Source organism: Rattus norvegicus, chromosome 18 (genome assembly GCF_021556685.1).
Source record: "Rattus norvegicus strain SHRSP/BbbUtx chromosome 18, alternate assembly SHRSP_T2T, whole genome shotgun sequence".
Classification (NCBI taxonomy): domain Eukaryota; kingdom Metazoa; phylum Chordata; class Mammalia; order Rodentia; family Muridae; genus Rattus; species Rattus norvegicus.
Window position 1 is genome coordinate 1185200 of NC_141551.1, and position 18757 is coordinate 1203956.

The 18757-nt window shown below is 43.5% G+C and overlaps 1 protein-coding gene and 1 pseudogene across 1 annotated transcript; both read right to left on the reverse strand.

Moving 5' to 3' along the window:
* Positions 1 to 6798: 6798 nt before the first annotated feature.
* Positions 6799 to 7868, reverse strand: Sec13-ps2 (SEC13 homolog, nuclear pore and COPII coat complex component, pseudogene 2; annotated as a pseudogene).
* Positions 7869 to 12543: 4675 nt separating this feature from the next.
* LOC147999640 (uncharacterized) lies at positions 12544 to 16908 on the reverse strand. The gene is made up of 4 exons (XM_087593652.1): positions 16448 to 16908; positions 15697 to 15789; positions 14614 to 14874; positions 12544 to 13483 (listed from the first exon to the last, which is right to left on the reverse strand). Exons 1-4 carry the CDS (start codon positions 16788 to 16790, stop codon positions 13473 to 13475), a joined length of 708 nt encoding a protein of 235 aa, XP_087449778.1. The 5' UTR covers positions 16791 to 16908; the 3' UTR covers positions 12544 to 13472.
* Between the last annotated feature and the right edge of the window lie 1849 nt (positions 16909 to 18757).

Consider the following 18757-nt stretch of genomic DNA (forward strand, 5'->3'; position numbering starts at 1 on the left):
CCAGGCCTTTAAGGCTGCTAAGCAAAATAGTGCCAAGGTTTCTTTGTCATACACAGCCTGCACCTCTAGCTCAGCAAAACAACTTTCACCAAGCAGCTGATCTTTAGAAATATCTCTACCCCTGGCTCTATTTTGTCATGCTATCTCATTAGCCTCTTCTCTCTACCATAAGAACCACTGTAAATATGACACAGGTTCCAATGTTGTTCTTGCCATATCCTTCCAGTCTTGGAGGATTATTCTATTTTTAATAGCCCAGGAAGTCAGGATTTGTTTTACAAATGGAAAATGCATTCCAAAATTAGTGTCATTCTCCTTAAATTTCTTCAGTTCTAACATATCCATGGGTTGCCATTTGAATTCCTGATAACCTTGTAGATAATAATCATCTAGAGGTCTTTGTTGTATACTAACTGGATAAATTAGAGTTTGTTTTCTAGCAATTTTTCATTGGATTTCTCTAATTTTATCTTTTGTCTCTACTTGAGTATTTTCCCTGATTGAAATGTTAACTTCCTCCCTTAAGGTCTGTGCCCATGTTTCTTATCTCTCCTTTTGTTGCTCCTCCTGTTCCATAAGTTTCTTTTTTCTTTGTTCAAGGTTCTGCCTCCACATTTTGTTTTTTCTTTATATTGTAATTCTTATATTCTGCTGTCTATTTTATTCTCGTTGATTAATTTTAAAAGGCTGTCCTCCAAGCCTTGCTTCCAATCATTATTTTCTCTCTGCCTCTCAGTCTGTTCTGTGAGCTGTTGCATCCTTTGTTCTAGCATCCTTTCCAGCTCCCGTCTCCAACCTTCATTTTCCACTCTCTGTCACTTATCATGATCTAGAAATTCCTGTGCGTTTAGTTCTAATGTTTCCTCTATGCTATGTTGCCAAGTCTTAGACTTCCCTTTTGTTCATGAAGCTCTATAAATTCCTGTATCTTCTGTTGTAGGCCCTGCTTCCATCATTTTAACTTCTCTTTATATTGTAATTCTGATATTCAGCATCTGCCTTATTTTGATTTACTAGCTTTAGTAAATTATCCTCTAGACCCTGCTTCCAAATTTTATCGATATCTCTTTGCTGTTCAGTCTGCTCTGTGAATTTCCAGATAACCTCAGAGGATAGGCATAGAGTATGGGACAAGTGGCATATCTCCCTATGAAGGGGAAATAGAATAGATAATTATTGACGGGTGTGGATGGTGTACAGAACAGAAGAATCAGATGGGGAGGGAGAGGAAGGGAAAGAAGGGAACATATGGAGGGACACCTAAAACTAAGGGTCATTTCAGGGGTTATAGGAAAACTCAATTCAGTAAAATCTTAAAATATATATATAAGAAAAATCTAAGTGGAAATCACAAAGTAATGTGGGAGACAAAGCCTCAGCTAGACAGCTCTTGTTACCAAATGAAACTTCTAGTTTTGGGAATGGGTTACATCCAATCAAGGGATGCTTTGCTGGCAAAGGATCCCCATTTACAACCCCCAAACTATTACCCAGGCTATTAGTATCTCTCTACAAACTTATGCCAAGGCCTTATTGCTGAAGATAACACCTACAGAAAACAATGAACACAAAGAAGTTGAACTGGTACCTACCTAGAACCTTAGCCCCTCCTAATTAGTATTCATAGTACTAGAACACTGCATACTACCAGAGAAGAAAGGTAAACACCAACCCACCATAAAACCTTTGATCTACAATGGTGACTGTCCGCAAATTCAATAGTAGTATACCCAACATCCACATATTAGAAGTAACCACCCAATATCTGATTGGACTTAAGGTCCAATCTATGAGATGGAACCCATTCCTGACGATGTTTGGGCACCCAAGGACCTGAGACTGGATAGGTCAGGGACCTAAGGAACATAGAAATAAAGTCATAGATCACTGACTTGTATGGGTATCATCAGGGAAGCTTCTCTGTAGCAGATGGGAAAAAATACAGAGACCCATAGCAGAGAGTGAGAGACCCTGGAATATTCAGCCTAAAAAGGAGTGCCCCCATCAAATCCTCCCCTCAGGGCTCAGAGAGCTATACAGAAGAGGCTGTGGAAATTTTGTAAGAGTTAGAGGGGATGAAGGACATCTATCCAGACAAATGACTCCTAAAGTATGGCTCCTCAATCTCAAGCCAGTGCCTCCCACTGTCCAAAGTTGTGCAGAAGCCAGAAAACAAAAGAGCCCGTCACACAATTTATAAAGATAGGGGTGGAAAAGAAGGGAGAGTAGATGTGGATGCAGAAGTAGATAATCGTCAATGAACTAAAGAAGAGTGTACTCTCAAGTAACTGCCAACTGCAGACTGAGAAAACCCAAATGAAGGAAATTAGTGAGCAGTTTCTGACAGCAACAGAAATGTAAATAATAGAGTCAATAAGTTATTTTTTACAATATTAAGTTCGAGATTGGATAGAAAGAGTCAGGAAGATGTACAATCAAAATATATTGCATGACATACTCAAAGAATACAAATAATATGAAAGTTTATACCTCAAAAGTGTATATATCAGAAGATTTGGAAAACCTTGAGATAATAGAATTGGACTTGATATCATTCAGCAGTCATCTTCCCTATTTGCCACTCGGTTATTCTGTCCCTACAAGGCTGCTCTCTTTGTAAAACATGAGGCAGACTTGGCACAACACAGACATGAGAATGGGGTATCACTTGTGAAAAGAGGCATCTGGCATTGAGCTTGTACTCAGCACATCCCACCTTCCCTGCTCATTTTGAAGTTAGTCCTAAAAGAAAATATTTGAAATGGGAAATAAAAGCTGTCTCTTCTTTTAAAAAAAAGACTTCTTTAGAACCATTCCTTCTTAGGAAAGCAGAACTATAATTTAGCCTGGAAGTTTCTAGTCTCAGCAATGGGAAAACTGATCAACAAGCAATTATAGAAAAGGAGAGGAAGGAGATGCTGTCACAGCTAAACATGAAAGGTTCACGCCACAGATGCAAAGGAAAACCTGGACCACTTATAAGAGAAATAAAATGGAGATGCAGGCAAAACTTCTCTTTTTTAAAAAAAAATATTTATTATGTATATATTATACTGTTTTTTGCCTGCATGTATGCCTGCAGGCCAGAAGAGGGCTATAGATCTGATTACAGATGGTTGTGAGCCACTATGTGGTTGCTGGGAATTGAACTCAGGACCTCTGAAAGAGCAGACAGTGTTCTTAACCTCTGAGCCATCTCTCCAGCCCCAAAACTTCTCTTATTAAACAGAAATATCCTGTTTAAAAAGGGAATTCTGAGAAAATGTTACTTGTCTGGTTTTGCTCATTCTAAGAATGCACTCTTCTTAAAGATTTAAACTGTGATGGCTGCCCTTACTTCAATCATTTTTATGTTTTCAAAGGCTTCAAGTTCAAGCCTAACTTTTAAGAATATCCTATCTAACTTGTCCACCCAGATAATGTGTTTATGTGTTTTCCAACTCCTCTCTAGGCCCTCTAAATTTTAGGTGTCTTTCAGTAGTTACTGCCTCAGTCCATACCTTCTCTGCTAGTGACTCTATTCTGGGGTTAAAGGACACGCTTGTTTTGTTCCTTTTGAGCAAAAGAATCACTTTCTTCATTGAGGTTGTTATGGTTTGTATAGATACAACCCAGGGAGTGGCACTATTTGAAGGTGTGGCCCTGTTGGAGCAGATGTGACCTTGCTGGAATAAGTGTGTCACTGTGAGCATGGGCTTTAAGACCCTTATCCTAGCTGCCTGGGAGCCAGTATTCTGCTAGCAACCTTCAGATGAAAATATAGAACTCCCAAGCTCCTCCTAAACCACGCCCCTATTGCCATGCTCCCACCTTGATGATAATGGACTGAACCTCTGAACTTGTAAGTCAGCCCCAATTAAATGTTGTCCTTATAAGAGTTGTATTGGTCATGGTGTCTGTCAAAGGAGTAAAACCCTAACTAAGAAAGAGGCTCAAACTAAAATGTATTTCTGGGCAGGGAAGATGGCTCAACTGCTAAAGGCACTTTCGGCCTACCCTAACCATCTGAGTTTCATCTCCAAGACCCACATGTCGGGAAGGGAAACAACTCCTGCAAGTTGTCCTCTAACTTCCATAGTTGTGCCACATAGAGACACGTGTACAAATAAAAATGTAAAAATGCAGCTCTGAATTGCACAGAACAATCATTTCTCCCCTATAATAGCACATAGCTTCTCAATCCCCTGCCTCCATGCCTATACCCTTCCCCACTCCACACTGGTAAACTACTCAGGTTTATGACTAATTTAGAGAAGGGAACATGAACATTATGGTGTAGTGAATATGTTGTGCCTTGGATTTTTAGAATGAGAAGGGTATAATATGTATGTATTATAAGTATGTATACATACATATATATGCATGCACATATATACACATGTATTTGTAGTATGGAAAATAATTATAGCTATGATTGTACTTAGCATATAGTAATTAACATGAATATATTAATATTTAAGTCTAAAAGGCCATATAGGCCCAGATTATGAACAATTTTGAATACAGAGTCAGTTGCTCAGGCTGGCCTGGAACTACATAACCTAGGCTGGCCTTGAAGTTGTGATTATCCTGACTCAGCTTCCCATGCATTGGAATTACAGGTGTGTGCCTGGTTCAGGAGTTAACTTATTTTTAGGAAAGGGTGGTGCACACCTTTTATCCTAGCACTCAGAAGGTAGAGGCAGTGGATCTCTTTGAGTTCCAGGCTAATTTGGTCTACATAATGAATTTGAATATAGCTAGGGCTAGGGCTATGTAGACAGACCTTGTCTCAAAAAAAAAAAAGGTGTGTGTGTGTGTCTGTGTGTGTGTGTGTGTGTGTGTGTGTGTGTGTGTGTGTATGTGTAGGCATCCATGAAGAATGCTAGATTCCTCTGAAACTAGAATCACAGACAGTTGTAAGCCACCTACCTATATGGGTGTTGAGAACTGAATTCTGGTCTTTTGTAACTCTTACCACTGAGGCATCTCTCCAGTCTTTTAACTCTTGAAAACTACTGGAGCCAATACAGGACCTTTAGCTGGCAAATGTATTAAGCTTATTTTCATCATGGAAGACATTCAAGTATCAGGTCATATGCAAAGCAATGTAGGGAGGACACTTGAATCAAAATTGTACCTTAGGTTGCCACTGGTAATTTGTTGCCATCAAACCTGATATTTAGTATGGGTCCTAACTTCAAAACAGGAAACTGTTTTCCACTTTTTTCATGTCCAAAGTGAGGAGAAGCTGGAGTTAGGTCAAAAAATGTCATGTAGTGAAAGCTAGTCAGAACATAGTAGCAAGGATCTCTTTCTTCCTGGATATCAGGGTACTTCATTTTCCTTAAAGAAAGTAATAACCATTAAAGGGTGCAGTGGGAAAGCCCCATGAAATAATCAGAACATAGCAATTTCTCTGTTATAGATGAGTCCTGCTTACTTTTAAAAGTGACATAATAATCCACTAATGAAGCTGCATGAAAGAAAAACAGTATCAAAGGCAAAAGGAGTCCCCATAACTGTCACTAAGTGGCTAAGTTCTCAAAACTGATCAAATATTCCAGCACAATAGTCCAGAAACTATTTTCTTCCTTTTCAGAGCATGACTTTCTCTTTTAAAGGTATTTTAAAATTATATTTAGTGTGTGCACATGTATGTCACACTAAATGTATGTCACACTAAAAGGGGGTAGCTTGCAACAGTCAGTTTACTCCTTCTACCACATGGGTTCCAAGGATTCAACTCAGGTCATCAGATCTGGCAAGCAAGTATCCTTATCCTTATCCTCACAGTCCCAAGATACTATTTTCTGTACAACTTATTTAAAAATTGTGTTCATGGTAGCTGGAGAGATGGCTCAGAGGTTAAGAGTATTTATTGCTCTTGTAGAGAACTGGAGTTCAGTTTCTAGCATCCACATGATAGCTCACAATACACTTTAACTCCAGTCCCAGGGAATCCTAGGCCTCTTTTGACTTCCGTAAACTCATTCGTGCACATATCTATACATATATACACTCAGGTACACACATTCAATTAAATAAACATTTAAAATTTTAAAATATAAAATAAAATTGTATTTACTGAGGTAGTTAAGATTTGCAAGGGCTGGAGATATGACTCCGCGATTAAGAGCACTGACTGCTCTTCCAAAGGTCCTGAGTTCAAATCCCAGAAAGCACATGGTAGCTCACAGTCATCTGTAATGAGCTCTCATGTCCTCTTCTGGTGTGTCTGAAGAAAGCTACAATGTACTTAAATATAATAAATAAATACATCTTTTAAAAACAGATTTAAGATTTGTAGGCTTGGTGGTGGTGGTGCACACCTTTAATCCCAGAAGAAGGAGGAAGAGGCAGGTCTATCTCTGAGTTTGAGATCAGGACAAGTTCTAGGACAACCAGAACTACAGAGAAATCCTATCTCAACAAGCCAAAAAGGTCGGTAGGAAGGAAGGAAAAGGAAGGAAGGAGGGAGGGAGGGAGAGAGGGAGACAGGGAGGGAGGGAGAGAGAAATTAGGACAGAATCCACACTACATAGGAATATCTTGAAATACAAACTTGTGTGTGTGTGTGTGTGTGTGTGTGTGTGTGTGTGTGTGTGTGTGTGTTGTGCTTGCTTATTTTTTTTCTATGCAATATGATTTTTATTAGCTTGGAAACAGCCTGAACCAAAAGATAGTTAAAAATGGCCAAAAATATTTAAAAATAATAGTCATTTGTTCCTTACATGAATACTTTCAGATGGACATTAAATTACTGAACACATGGAATCCCAGTAAGGCAGGTGAACACCCAGTGCTGCATGTGTGAGCACTCCTTGGTAGCAATGGGATGACTCTTCCCAGTTGTTTGGAGGTTGTTCCAGAATAGGTAACAGGAAGACCAGGCTGCCTGTGTTGTCATTGCTCATTCTGTTGGCCCTCTGTGATGGAGGCTGACACAGAACCCTGGCCCTTGTTGACATCACTGATGCACACCCACTGTCCATCCACCGTCTCTTTCCACAGGGTCACCTTATTGTCTCCACCTGACACAGCCAGGATATTTGCTGTGATGGACCAGTTCATGTGCCACATTGAACTTGTGTAGGAGTTTAGGTGACCACATATTGCCTGAGGCATCATCACAAGTCCAAATAAACACTTGACCATCCTGAGAGCAACTGGCAATGGTGCTGGTGGGCAAGCCAATGGAGGGGCCCCAGGCAACATCTAGAACCCAGTCACTGTGTGCCTCTAGCTTTTGCTCCTCCTTCCACTGGCCATCCTCCTCTTCCCTCCACAACTTGATGAGGTTGACACAGCCACCTGATGCAAACTTCTTGATTTAATTGGGTTTCTGTCCCGATGGTTGGTCTATAAGGCTTCCAGGCACAACAGCTGGAGCCCAACTGACACTATTACAGCCAATCGTGTGAGCATTGTTAATCTTCTTCACTTCCCACTGGCCTTCCCCTGTATAAGTCAGCATCGAGATGGCACCATCTGAACTCCCACAGGCCAGGATCAGGCCATAGTCATGAGGGGCCCAGCAAACAGAGTTCACTGAGGAGTCATGTCCTGAGTGCTCATGGGTCTTTCCCCAAGTACCGTTTTCCTCCTTCCAGATAATGACTTTCTGGTCATAGGAACAGGAAGACAGGATATTGCCATACATGGGGTGAGCCCAGGCCACCTGACACACTGGCCCCTCATGACCTCCGAGGTCTGCGATGAGGATCTGCCCTCCATTTCGCACATCAAAAATTTTGACAGACCTTTCTGAGGAGCAGGTTGCTAGGCGGGTGCCATAATAGTCCATCTGTGCATCATGAATCATGTCCTCATGAGAGGTATCCACAGTGTTAATTACTGACACCATAACTGCAGCAGTGGCGACTCACAGCCTCAGACGTGGCAGCTCAGAACGCTTCCGTGCTTGCTTATTTTTTTCAGCATTACTGAACATACTTCCAGGAAGATATTTCCATGCCAATGATGACCTGTAGTAGTAAGAACAAGTTACTTCAAAGAAAACACCATTCCAGAGGAAGAGGCAAGCTAAACGATTGAACGACAGTTTAATATATTTTTTAAAAACAAACCACAAAAAACTGCTTATCCACAAAATGCTTTTTCTCCATACTTCTACTTTTCATCTGTGGCTTTCTCATTAAAATATGTTTTTTGATGGGCATTTTGGTGCATGCCTTTAATTCCAGCACTTGGAAAGCAGAGGCAGGTCTGGTCTACAGAGTGAGTGATAGGACAGCCATGGCTAAGCAGAGAAACCCTGTCTCAAAAAACAAACAACAAAACCAACAACAACAAAAAAGACTTATGCCTTTAATTCCAGCAGAGAGAGGCAGAGGCTTTGAGGGCAAGACCAGCCTGATCTACAAACCTACAGGGTGAATTCCAGGACAGCCAGACTCACACAGAAGAACCCTGTCTCAAAAAAACCCGAACAAACAAACAAAAAAAAATGTTTCTCATTGTCCATTCAAATACTATCATGTGATTGTGGAAATTCTGATGCATCCTAGGGTTCTACTTTTCCTTTTTTTTTAAAATAATTTCTGTGTGGTGTATGTGTGCCTACTTGTCCATATGTATACCACATGTATGCCTAAGAAGAGAGCATAAGTTCTCCTGAATCTGGAGTTACAAGCAGTTGTGAGCTGGGAACTGAAACTGAACATCTGCAAGAGTAGCCAGTGCTCTAAACCACTGAGTAATGTCTATATCCACCCAAATCAAACATAAAAATACTAAAATAAAACAAAATGAAAAGTCCACAAACAAGCAAGCAAACATGAGATCCTATGCTGTCCACCTACTCCTGATAATGGGATCTTGCCCTGAAATGTTGTTGATACACACAGTGAAATTCCATTGTAGAATACTAGTTTTCAACTTCTCAGCAGGCATCAACTGCAAATAGCTTCTTGGTTAGGATGGGGCTTTGTGTTCACTTCCCTTCCTTGGTGCTGAAGTTTGTCTGGTTTGAACCTGTGGTAGTCTTGTGCCTGCTGTCACAGTCTCATGGGGTTCTTCTGTGTTCACATCTTCCTTGGAGTCATACATCGCTTATGACTCTTACAGTCTCTCTGCATCCTCTTCCGCACTGACACAAGCCCTGAGGAGGTGTTTGAAGAAGACATTCCATTTAGGAATGAGTGCTTCAAAGTCTCTCACTCTCTGTACACTGTCCATTTCTGGGTCTCTTTGTTAATTCACATGTATTGCAAGAAGATTCGTTGATAAGGTTGAGTGAAGTACTGATCTATGGATTTAGCAGTATGTCATTAGGAGTCATTTTATTGCTGTGTTTCTTTAGCAGAACAGTATTAGTAGGTTTTCCACTAGGCCCACAATCTGTCTAGTCTCAGGTTCTTAGCCACTTTAACAGTGTCAGGTGTGGATGTCATCTCATGGAGCAGGCCTTAAAACCAACCCAAAAGTGATTGGTTCCTCCCATAACACTCATGCCACTTTTATGTCCATATATCATTCAGGTAGATCACTGTTAATAGGTTTCAGGGTTTGTGGCTAGGTTATATAGATGATTGCTTTTCTCCTTTGGAAACATGCAGAGTACCTCCCAACACCATGAACACTTGTCAGTGGGAAGTTAAGCTTTTTGTTGGGCACAAGCTCTATCTCTCTGTGTTCAGTAATATAAAAGTGGAGTTACAAATGTTCTTAGTGACACACAGAAATGTGAATCCTCCCACTTATACATGGAAGTTGAACAATGATCTACTCAATGATACCTTGGTCAAGGAAGAAATAAAGAAAGAAATTAAAGACTTCTTAGAATTTAAAGAAAATGAAGGTACAACATACCCAAACTTATGGGACACAATGAGAGCTGTGCTAAGAGGAAAACTCATAGCTCTGAGTGCCTGCAGAAAGAAACCGGATAGAGCATATATCAGCAACTTGACAGCACACCTAAAAGCTCTAGAACAAAAAGAGGCAAATATACCCAAAAGGAGTAGAAAGCAGGAAATAATCAAACTCAGTGCTGAAATCAACCAAGTGAAAACATAAAGGACTATACAAAAAATCAACAGAACCAAAAGCTGGTTTGTTGAGAAAATCAACAAGATAGATAAACCTTTAGCTAGACTAACCAAAGGGCACAGAAAGTGTATCCAAATTATTAAAATCAGAAATGAAAAGGGAGACATAGCAACAGAATCAGAGGAAATTCAAAACTCATCAGATCCTACTACAAAGGCCTATATTGAACAAACTCAAAAATCTGGAGGAAATGGACAATTTTCTAGACAAACAGCAGCTATCAAAGTTAAATCAGGACCAGATAAAATATTTAAACCACCCCATAACTCCTAAAGAAATAGAAACAGTCATTAAAAGTCTCCCAACCAAAAAAGAGCCCAGGACAAGATGGGTTTAGTGCAGATTTCTATCAGACCTTTATAGAAGATCTCATACAAATACTGTCCAAACTATTCCACAAAATTGAAACAGATAGAGGACTACCAAATATTTCTTCTATGAAGCCTCAATTACTCTTATAACGAAACCACACAAAGACCCCACAAAGAAAGAGAATTTCAGACCAATTGCCCTTATGAATATCAACACAGAAATACTCAATAAAATTCTTGCAAACTGAATCCAAGAACACATCAAAACGATCATCCATCATGATCAAGTAGACTTCATCCCAGGGATGCAGGGATGGTTCAATATATGGAAAACAATCAATGTAATCTACTATATAAACAAACTGAAAGATAAAAACCACGTGATCATTTCATTAGCTGCTGAGAAAGCATTTGACAAAATTCAACACCCCTTCATGATAAAAGTCCTAGAAAGAACAGGAATTCAAGGCCCATACCTAAACATAATAAAATCCATATACAGCAAACCAGTAGCTAACATTAAAATAAATGGAGAGGAACTTGAAGGAATCCCTCTAAAATCAGGGACTAGACAAGGCTGCCCACTCTCTCCCTACTTATTCAATATAGTTCTCAAAGTCCTAGCCAGAGCAATCAAACAACAAAAGGAGGTCAAAGGGATACAGATTGGAAAGGAAGAAGTCAAAATATCACTATTTGCAGAGGATATGATAATAAACTTAAATTACCCCAAAAGTTCCACCCGAGAACTACGAAGCCTGGTAAACAACTTCAGGAAGGTGGCTGGGTATAAAACTAACTCAAATAAATCGGTAGCCTTCCTCTACACAAAAGAGAAACAAGCTGAGAAATTATGGAAACAACACCCTTCATAATAGTCCCAAATAATATAAAATACCTCGGTGTGACTTTAACCAAGCAAGTGAAAGATCTGTATGATAAGAATTTCAAGTCTCTGAAGAAAGAAATTGAAGAAGATCACAGAAGATGGAGAGATCTCCCATGCTCATGGATTGGCCGAATTAATATAGTAAAAATGGCCAATCTACAGATTTGATGCAATCCCCATCAAAATTCCAATTCATTTCTTCATAGGGTTAGAAAGAGTAATTTGCAAATTCATCTGGAATAACAAAAAGCCCAGAATAGCTAAAACTATCCTCAACAATAAAAGGACTTCTAGGGGAATCACCATCCCTGACCTCAAGCAGTATTACAAAGCAATAGTGATAAAAACTGTAAGGTATTGGTACAGAGACAGGCAGATAGACCAGTGGAATAGAATTGAAGACCCAAAAATGAGCCCACACACCTATGTTCACTTGATTTTTGACAAAGGAGCCAAAACCATCCAATGGAAAAAAGATAGCATTTTCAGCAAATGGTGCTGGTTCAACTGGAGGTTAGCATGTAGAAGAATGAAGATTGATCCATGCTTATCACCCTGTACAAAGCTTAAGTCCAAGTGGATCAAGGACCTCCACATCAAACCAGATACACTCAAACTAATACAAGAAAAATTGGGGAAGCATCTTGAACACATGGGCACTGGAGAAAATTTCCTGAACAAAACACCAATGGCTTATGCTGTAAGATCAAGAATCCACAAATGGGATCTTGTAAAACTGCAAAGCTTCTGTAAGGCAAAGGGCACTGTTGGGAAAAGATCTTTACCAATCCTACAACAGGTAGAGGGCTTATATCCAAAATATACAAAGAACTCAAGAAGTTAGACTGGAGGGAGACAAATAACGCTATTAAAAAATGGGGTTCAGAGCTAAACAAAGAATTCACAGCTGCCGCTGGCGAGATGGCTTCTTAGTGGTTAAGAGCACTGACTGCTCTTCCGGAGGTCCTGAGTTCAAATCCCAGCAACCACATGGTGGCTCACAACCATCTGTAATGAGATCTGATGCCCTCTTCTGGTGTGTCTGAAGACAGCTACAGTGTAATCATATACATCAAATAAATAATATTTAAAAGAAAATTCACAGCTGAGGAATGCTGAATGGCTGAGAAATACCTAAAGAGAAATGTTCAACATCTTTAGTCATCAGGGAAATGCAAATCAAAACAACCCTGAGATTTCACCTCACACCAGTTGAAAAGCTCTCAGAGAGAACTTTCCCTCGGGATGGAGACCCTCCAACTCCAAAGACCAGACCGAGACACCACAGGATGCAATCAGCAAGAGGATTTGGTTTATTGTCGGGATACACAGGCACAGGCACCTGCGGGCACTTCAGTCACTCGGGGGACTGGCGCGCCCCACGGAACCAAGGATGGGCTTTTATAGGATTTTGGGGAGCAGAAGCAAGCATACAGAAGCAGATGCATGGTTACAGGGATATAATTGGTGGATTCTAATATGGCAAGGGTTCAGCCCGGGGGCAAGTTTCTTAGCTACCTTCTTGGAACATAACGACTGACTCGGCCCCCCACCAGGGTGTGGGACCTCTCCCGGGGCTTTTTTTCATTGTCAGGTGTTCAACCGAAGTCGTCCTGTTGCCAGGCCTTCAACCAAACATATCTTGCTTGGCAGCCGCTGTGTACTCAGTGTTCTAACCTTTCCCTGAACCAGTCATCTTAAGTACAGCCTTGTAAAATGGCGTTACTGCTGCTAAGCTGGGGTCTTTCATTCCCCCATTTTTTTTTTGTTAACTTTGAGTGAAATCTTTCACTCGACTTGGTCAAGAAATTTCTGTCTGGTGGGGGCTTATTCCCCCACTGACTCTAGGCCACAAAAGGGCTAGGAGGAGCCACGTAGGAGTTTTAACTTTAAGGGGTTTGGAGTGCGCTGAACTCTCCATGTCTGGGGTGTAGTGTTGTGATTAGTCAATTCCTCAGACCGGACTGTCTTGACGTGTGGTGCGTGGATCTAAGCCGAGACTCTGTCTACCTTTAGGGCGGTCGGGGTAGTCAGGAGGACGGTGTAGGGTCCTTTCCACCGTGGCTCGAGATTCTTGGTCTAGTGTCTGTGCACCCACATGGTGTCTCTAATCTGGAACGGGTGTGGCACCACCGGATGCTCAAGCTTGTCCTGGTAAGCAGCGGCCAAAGGTCTCCAGACGTCTCTCTGTACAATCTGTAGGGCCTGTAAATGGGCCCTCAGAGAAGGGCTGTCAGCAAAATCAGCAATGTTTGAATCAAAGAAATGGACAAATGGGGGTGGTGTTCTATATATTATTTTAAAAGGAGTTAGACCATGGGGGCCCGGGGTATTCTGGGCCCGATATAGAACTAGGGGAAGGAGGGCCACCCAATCCTTTGAGCCAGTTGTAAGCGTAAGTTTGGATAAAGTCTCCTTAATTGTTTTATTTATGTGTTTTACCTGACCTGAACTCTGGGGTCTATAGGCACAATGTAATTTCTAATCAATCTCTAGCAATTTGGCCACCAACTGACTTACTTGGGAGACGAAAGCGGGCCCGTTGTCCGACCCCAACGCTTGAGGCATGTCATACTTGGGAAAGATTTCCTCGAGGAGCTTCTTAGTGACCATTTTTGTAGTCTCGTGTTTTGTGGGGAAGGCTTTGACCCATCCTGAGAAGGTGTCTACAAACACTAGGAGATACTTGTATCCATATATATCTGGTTTAATTTTAGTAAAATCAATTTCTCAATGGATGTCGGGACGGTGTCCCCTAGGACGAACTCCTTGTCCAATCATGGTCCTTCTTGGGTTAACCTGAGTGCACGCTTTGTAACTCTCAGTCACCTTTTGTATCGCTTTGTCCCAATTTAAAAAAAAAAAACACAGATTTATCTCTTCCCGATCTAGTAAGGTTTTCATCTTTTTAAACCCCAAATGGGTTAATTTATGTAAAAAGGAGATCAATTCAAAAGTCCTTTGTAGACCCACTGTTTTAGTTGAGGGTGGTAGATGGCCCCCATTTTTTTAGGAGCTCTATGTCCTCATGGGCATAAACCCAACTGGTTTGTCCCACTGGTGGGGGCGTGGGTTGGTCTGGGCTATTTAAGGGCAAGATTTGTTTGTTCATGGCCGCTTCTCGCGCCGTGGCATCGGCCAGCCGGTTTCTTTGTGTCTCTGGGTTGTGCCCTTTTTGGTGTCCTGGACAATGTATAATACTCAGTCTTTTGGGCAAGAATAGGGCTTCTAAGAGGGCCAGAATTTTAGCCATATCTTTACCCTCAGATGTGAGCAGCCCCCGCCTCCGGTAGATCACCCTGTGGATGTGTGCCGTGGCAAAGGCATAACGGCTGTCTGTATATATATTTAGCCTCTTACCTTTTGTCATCTTGAGCGCCTGAGTCAAGGCGATGAGTTCAGCCCGTTGTGCGGAGGTACCAGCAGGCAGGGCTTTCGCCCAAATCACTTTGTCCTCTGTAGTGACCGCAGCTCCAGCCTTTCGCTCTCCCTCTGTCAAGAAGCTGTTGCCATCCGTGTACCATGTGTGGTCAGCATTCTGAAGAGGCTGGTCTGATAGGTCCGGCCTGGTTCCATGTACTTCTGTGAGGACTTGTAGGCAGTCATGCTGTTCTGCCTCTTCTGGTAGAGGAAGCAAGGTGGCAGGATTGAGGGTGACTACGGGCCCAAACTGAACCCGTTCTGCATCCAGTAACAAGGCTTGGTGTGAGAATTAGAGAGCCAGCGGTCTGGGGGCTGCTTTACCAAGGCCTCCACTGCGTGGGGTGCTAGGATGGTGAGTGGCTGTCCCAAAGTCAATTTTCCTTGATCAGGACAGCAATAGCAGCCACCATCTTTAGGCACAGGGGCCAGCCGGAGGCCACAGGGTCTAATTTTTTAGACAGGTAGGCCACAGGGCGTTTCTAGGGTCCCAACCTTTGTGTTAGGACCCCTTTAGCATATCCCTGTTTCTCATCGATGAACAGTTACTGAGCAAATTGTAAGGGTTTGGAACAGTCGGATGAATATCTTCTATCCTCTTGTTGACCTTTCTCAAGTCTTGTATTGGCCTATAAGCTCCAGTGCCGGGTTTCTTAACAGGCAGAAGAGGCGTATTCCAAGGCGACCGGCAGGGGACTAGGATGCCTTGATCTAGAAGCCTCGTAATGTGAAGCCTTATACCTTGATAAGCTTTATGTGACAGGGGGTATTGTTTTATGGAGACTGGAGTTGTAATTAAGGGGGGGCTGTTGGAGCGCCAACCCCATCCCACCAGTCTCTGCCCAAGCCAATGTCCTGTCCCGGTTCATAGGGTTAGAACTTGAAGGGGAGTTTCGTGGGGGCCAGTTATTTGGGCCCCTCCTTCCTCAAAATGAATTTGTGCTTTTAGTTTGGTGAGCAGGTCACGGCCCAGCAGAGGGTACGGGCAGTCCGGAACATGTAAGAAGGAATGGGTCACCTTACCGGTAGCCAGCTGAACCCGGCGGTCCGTAGTCCATCGGTATTGTTTCTCACCAGTAGCTCTTTGTACCCAGGCCGTCCGGTCGCTGAGTTGTCCTGAAGTTTGGGTGAGGACTGAATGCTGGGCTCCTGTGTCTACCAGGAAAGTAACCGGCTGCCCCCCAACTTTAAGCGTTACCCTGGGCTCGGGGGGGGGGGGGGGCTCCTGGCCCTGACCTCCCTAATCTTTATCTAGAGCCAAGAGGGAGGTTCGTGGTCGAGGCTTTTGGGGTCCGCCAGGCTTCTTGGGGCACTCTCTGGCCCAGTGTCCTTTCTCTTTGTAATAGGCACATTGATCTTTATCCAGCTTCAGCCCCTTTCGAGCTCCCCCCTATCTCCCTTCCTTTTTTGGCCCTGAACTACGGCGGCCAAGATTCGACTCAATTCTCTCTCTTATTAAAAATCTTTTCAGCTTCTTTAAGTAAATCCTGTAATGTATAGCCCTGCAAATTTTCTAACCTCTGTAACTTAGTCCTGATATCTGGAGCAGCCTGCCAGATGAAGGACATAAAGACACTCGTCATTTGTCCTGGGTCATCTGGGTCATAGGGAGTGTACATACGGTAGGCCTCCTTAAGTCTCTCTAGAAAGGCGGAGGGAGTTTCCCCTGTTTCCTGTAATACCTGTTTTACCTGAGCCAAATTAGTAGGGCGTCGTATAGCCCCTGGGAGACCCGCTAGAAGCAACTGGCGATAAAGGCGTAGGTGTCCCTTACCTTCAGCTGTATTAAAATCCCAGTTTGGTCTCTTAAGTGGGAATGTAGCATCAATTTTTTCAGGCAGCTGGGTGGGACACCCATCATCTCCCAGAACATGCTTTCTGGCCTCTAGGAACACTCTTTGTTTTTTTTCTGAGATTAAGAGGGCCTGTAAGAGCTGTTGGCAGTCATCCCAAGTAGGCTGGTGGGTAAGTAAAACAGATTCTATTAGGTCGGTGAGTGCCACCGGATCTTTGGAGAAAGAAGGGTTGTTTTGTTTCCAATTGTAAATGTCAGCTGCTGAAAATGGCCAGTATTGGGTCTGGCCACCGGTTAAAGCCTGGGAGGTTGAATCTGGCATCACCTCGCGCTTATTGTGCAATCTCCCTGCGACAGGGGAGAAACCCTTATCAGACTGTGGCCCGGCAACTGATCTGGCCGGCAGCTCTGCCTCCTCCGTTTTAGCCGGGCCTGTCAGAGAGAAGATCTATGAGAGGGGAGTTTGGGTCTGCCAGGAGGACAGGTTTCTTAGAAGGCTCTGATTTCACAAAGGTAGAGAGAGGAAGACGTGGCCGGCAGACCGGGCGGGGCCGAGGGGACAGGCTGGGGGTTGAGGGGAGGCCAATTCGGGTCCACGAAGGGTTCCGCCCGGGGGGGGGGGGTTAAGGCGAGACTCTCTCAAGTGATAATATAAGAAACCTGGTCAGGATGTCCGTGGACGACCCGATCTTTAACCTGTAAAATAATGATCTTATTAAATGTGTCATTCACTGGCCATCCCGCTCCGAAAGTGGGCCACTCAGATGTGCAGAGAGTCTGTCATTTTCCTTTTTTAACCTCGACGGACTGGTTGTGTGCCCGGTCATGGACGTCTTTCTAATGATCAAGAGTGAGACTTAGGGGCATTGTTAGGGACTGTCCCATGTTAGTTCTAAGGAAGATTAGGACACAGAGAAAACAAACAACACCAACAGTCAAACAAACAACAGACAGGCGTGCTGCACGGCTTTGGTACCAAACTGAAAGCAAAAAGTCAGATGGAGGTGGCAAAGGTCCGGGGTCCTCTGAAAGCCAAAAATACAGACAGAGGTGCCGTTAGTCCGGATCCTTCTCCTCTAACCAGAGTCCCAGATTGGGCCCCGAAAAGTCGGGCCCTAACACCCTTGGAACGTCTTCCAGGGCTGCGGGGCGAGAAATCCGAGCTCGTCAGCTCCTTCTTCGTCCCGCCCAAATTCCAAACAACCTGGCTGAGCGCTCACAGAACAGACCTGGCTGAGCACTCACAGAACAGACCTGGCTGAGCGCTCACAGAACAGACCTGGCTGAGCGCTCACAGAACCTGGCTGAGCGCTCACAGAACAGACCTGGCTGAGCGCTCACAGAACAGACAGAATAAGGCAGAACGAGACAGAATCAGACAGACGCTGGCCGGCTTACCTCCCAGTGGGTGGTCGGTGGTCCCTGGGTGGAGGATCTCCTTTCCCGGCCAACACACCAAATGAAAAGCTCTCAGAGAGAACTTTCCCTCGGGATGGAGACCCTCCAACTCCAAAGACCAGACCGAGACACCACGGATGCAATCAGCAAGAGGATTTGGTTTATTGTCGGGATACACAGGCACAGGCACCTGCGGGCACTTCAGTCACTCGGGGGACTGGCGCGCCCCACGGAACCAAGGATGGGCTTTTATAGGATTTTGGGGAGCAGAAGCAAGCATACAGAAGCAGATGCATGGTTACAGGGATATAATTGGTGGATTCTAATATGGCAAGGGTTTAGCCCGGGGGCAAGTTTCCTAGCTACCTTCCTGAAACATAACGGCTGACTCGGCCCCCCAAGGGTTCAGCCCGGGGGCAAGTTTCTTAGCTACCTTCTTGGAACATAACGACTGACTCGGCCCCCCACCAGGGTGTGGGACCTCTCCCGGGGCTTTTTTTCATTGTCAGGTGTTCAACCGAAGTCGTCCTGTTGCCAGGCCTTCAACCAAACATATCTTGCTTGGCAGCCGCTGTGTACTCAGTGTTCTAACCTTTCCCTGAACCAGTCATCTTAAGTACAGCCTTGTAAAATGGCGTTACTGCTGCTAAGCTGGGGTCTTTCACAGTCAGAATGGCTAAGATCAAAAACTCAGGTGACAGCAGATGCTGGCGAGGATGCGGAGAAAGAGGAACACTCCTCCATTGTTGGTGGGATTGCAGACTGGTACAACCATTCTGGAAATCAGTCTGGAGGTTCCTCAGAAAATGGGACAGTGAACTACCTGAGGACCCAGCTATACCTCTCTTGGGCATGTACCCAAAAGATGTCCCAACATATAACAAAGACACA

Bases quoted from the DNA above. Each gene is read 5' to 3' on its own strand.
- LOC147999640 (XM_087593652.1), bottom strand. From the start codon at position 16,790: ATGCCAGATTCAACCTCCCAGGCTTTAACCGGTGGCCAGACCCAATAC. The intron at 15,790-16,447 runs GTAAGGGACACC...CCCAAACTTCAG, and splicing joins GGATTTTAATACAGCTGAAG to GACAACTCAGCGACCGGACG. The intron at 14,875-15,696 runs GTAAGGTGACCC...TTCCTCTACCAG, and splicing joins CCGGGTTCAGCTGGCTACCG to AAGAGGCAGAACAGCATGAC.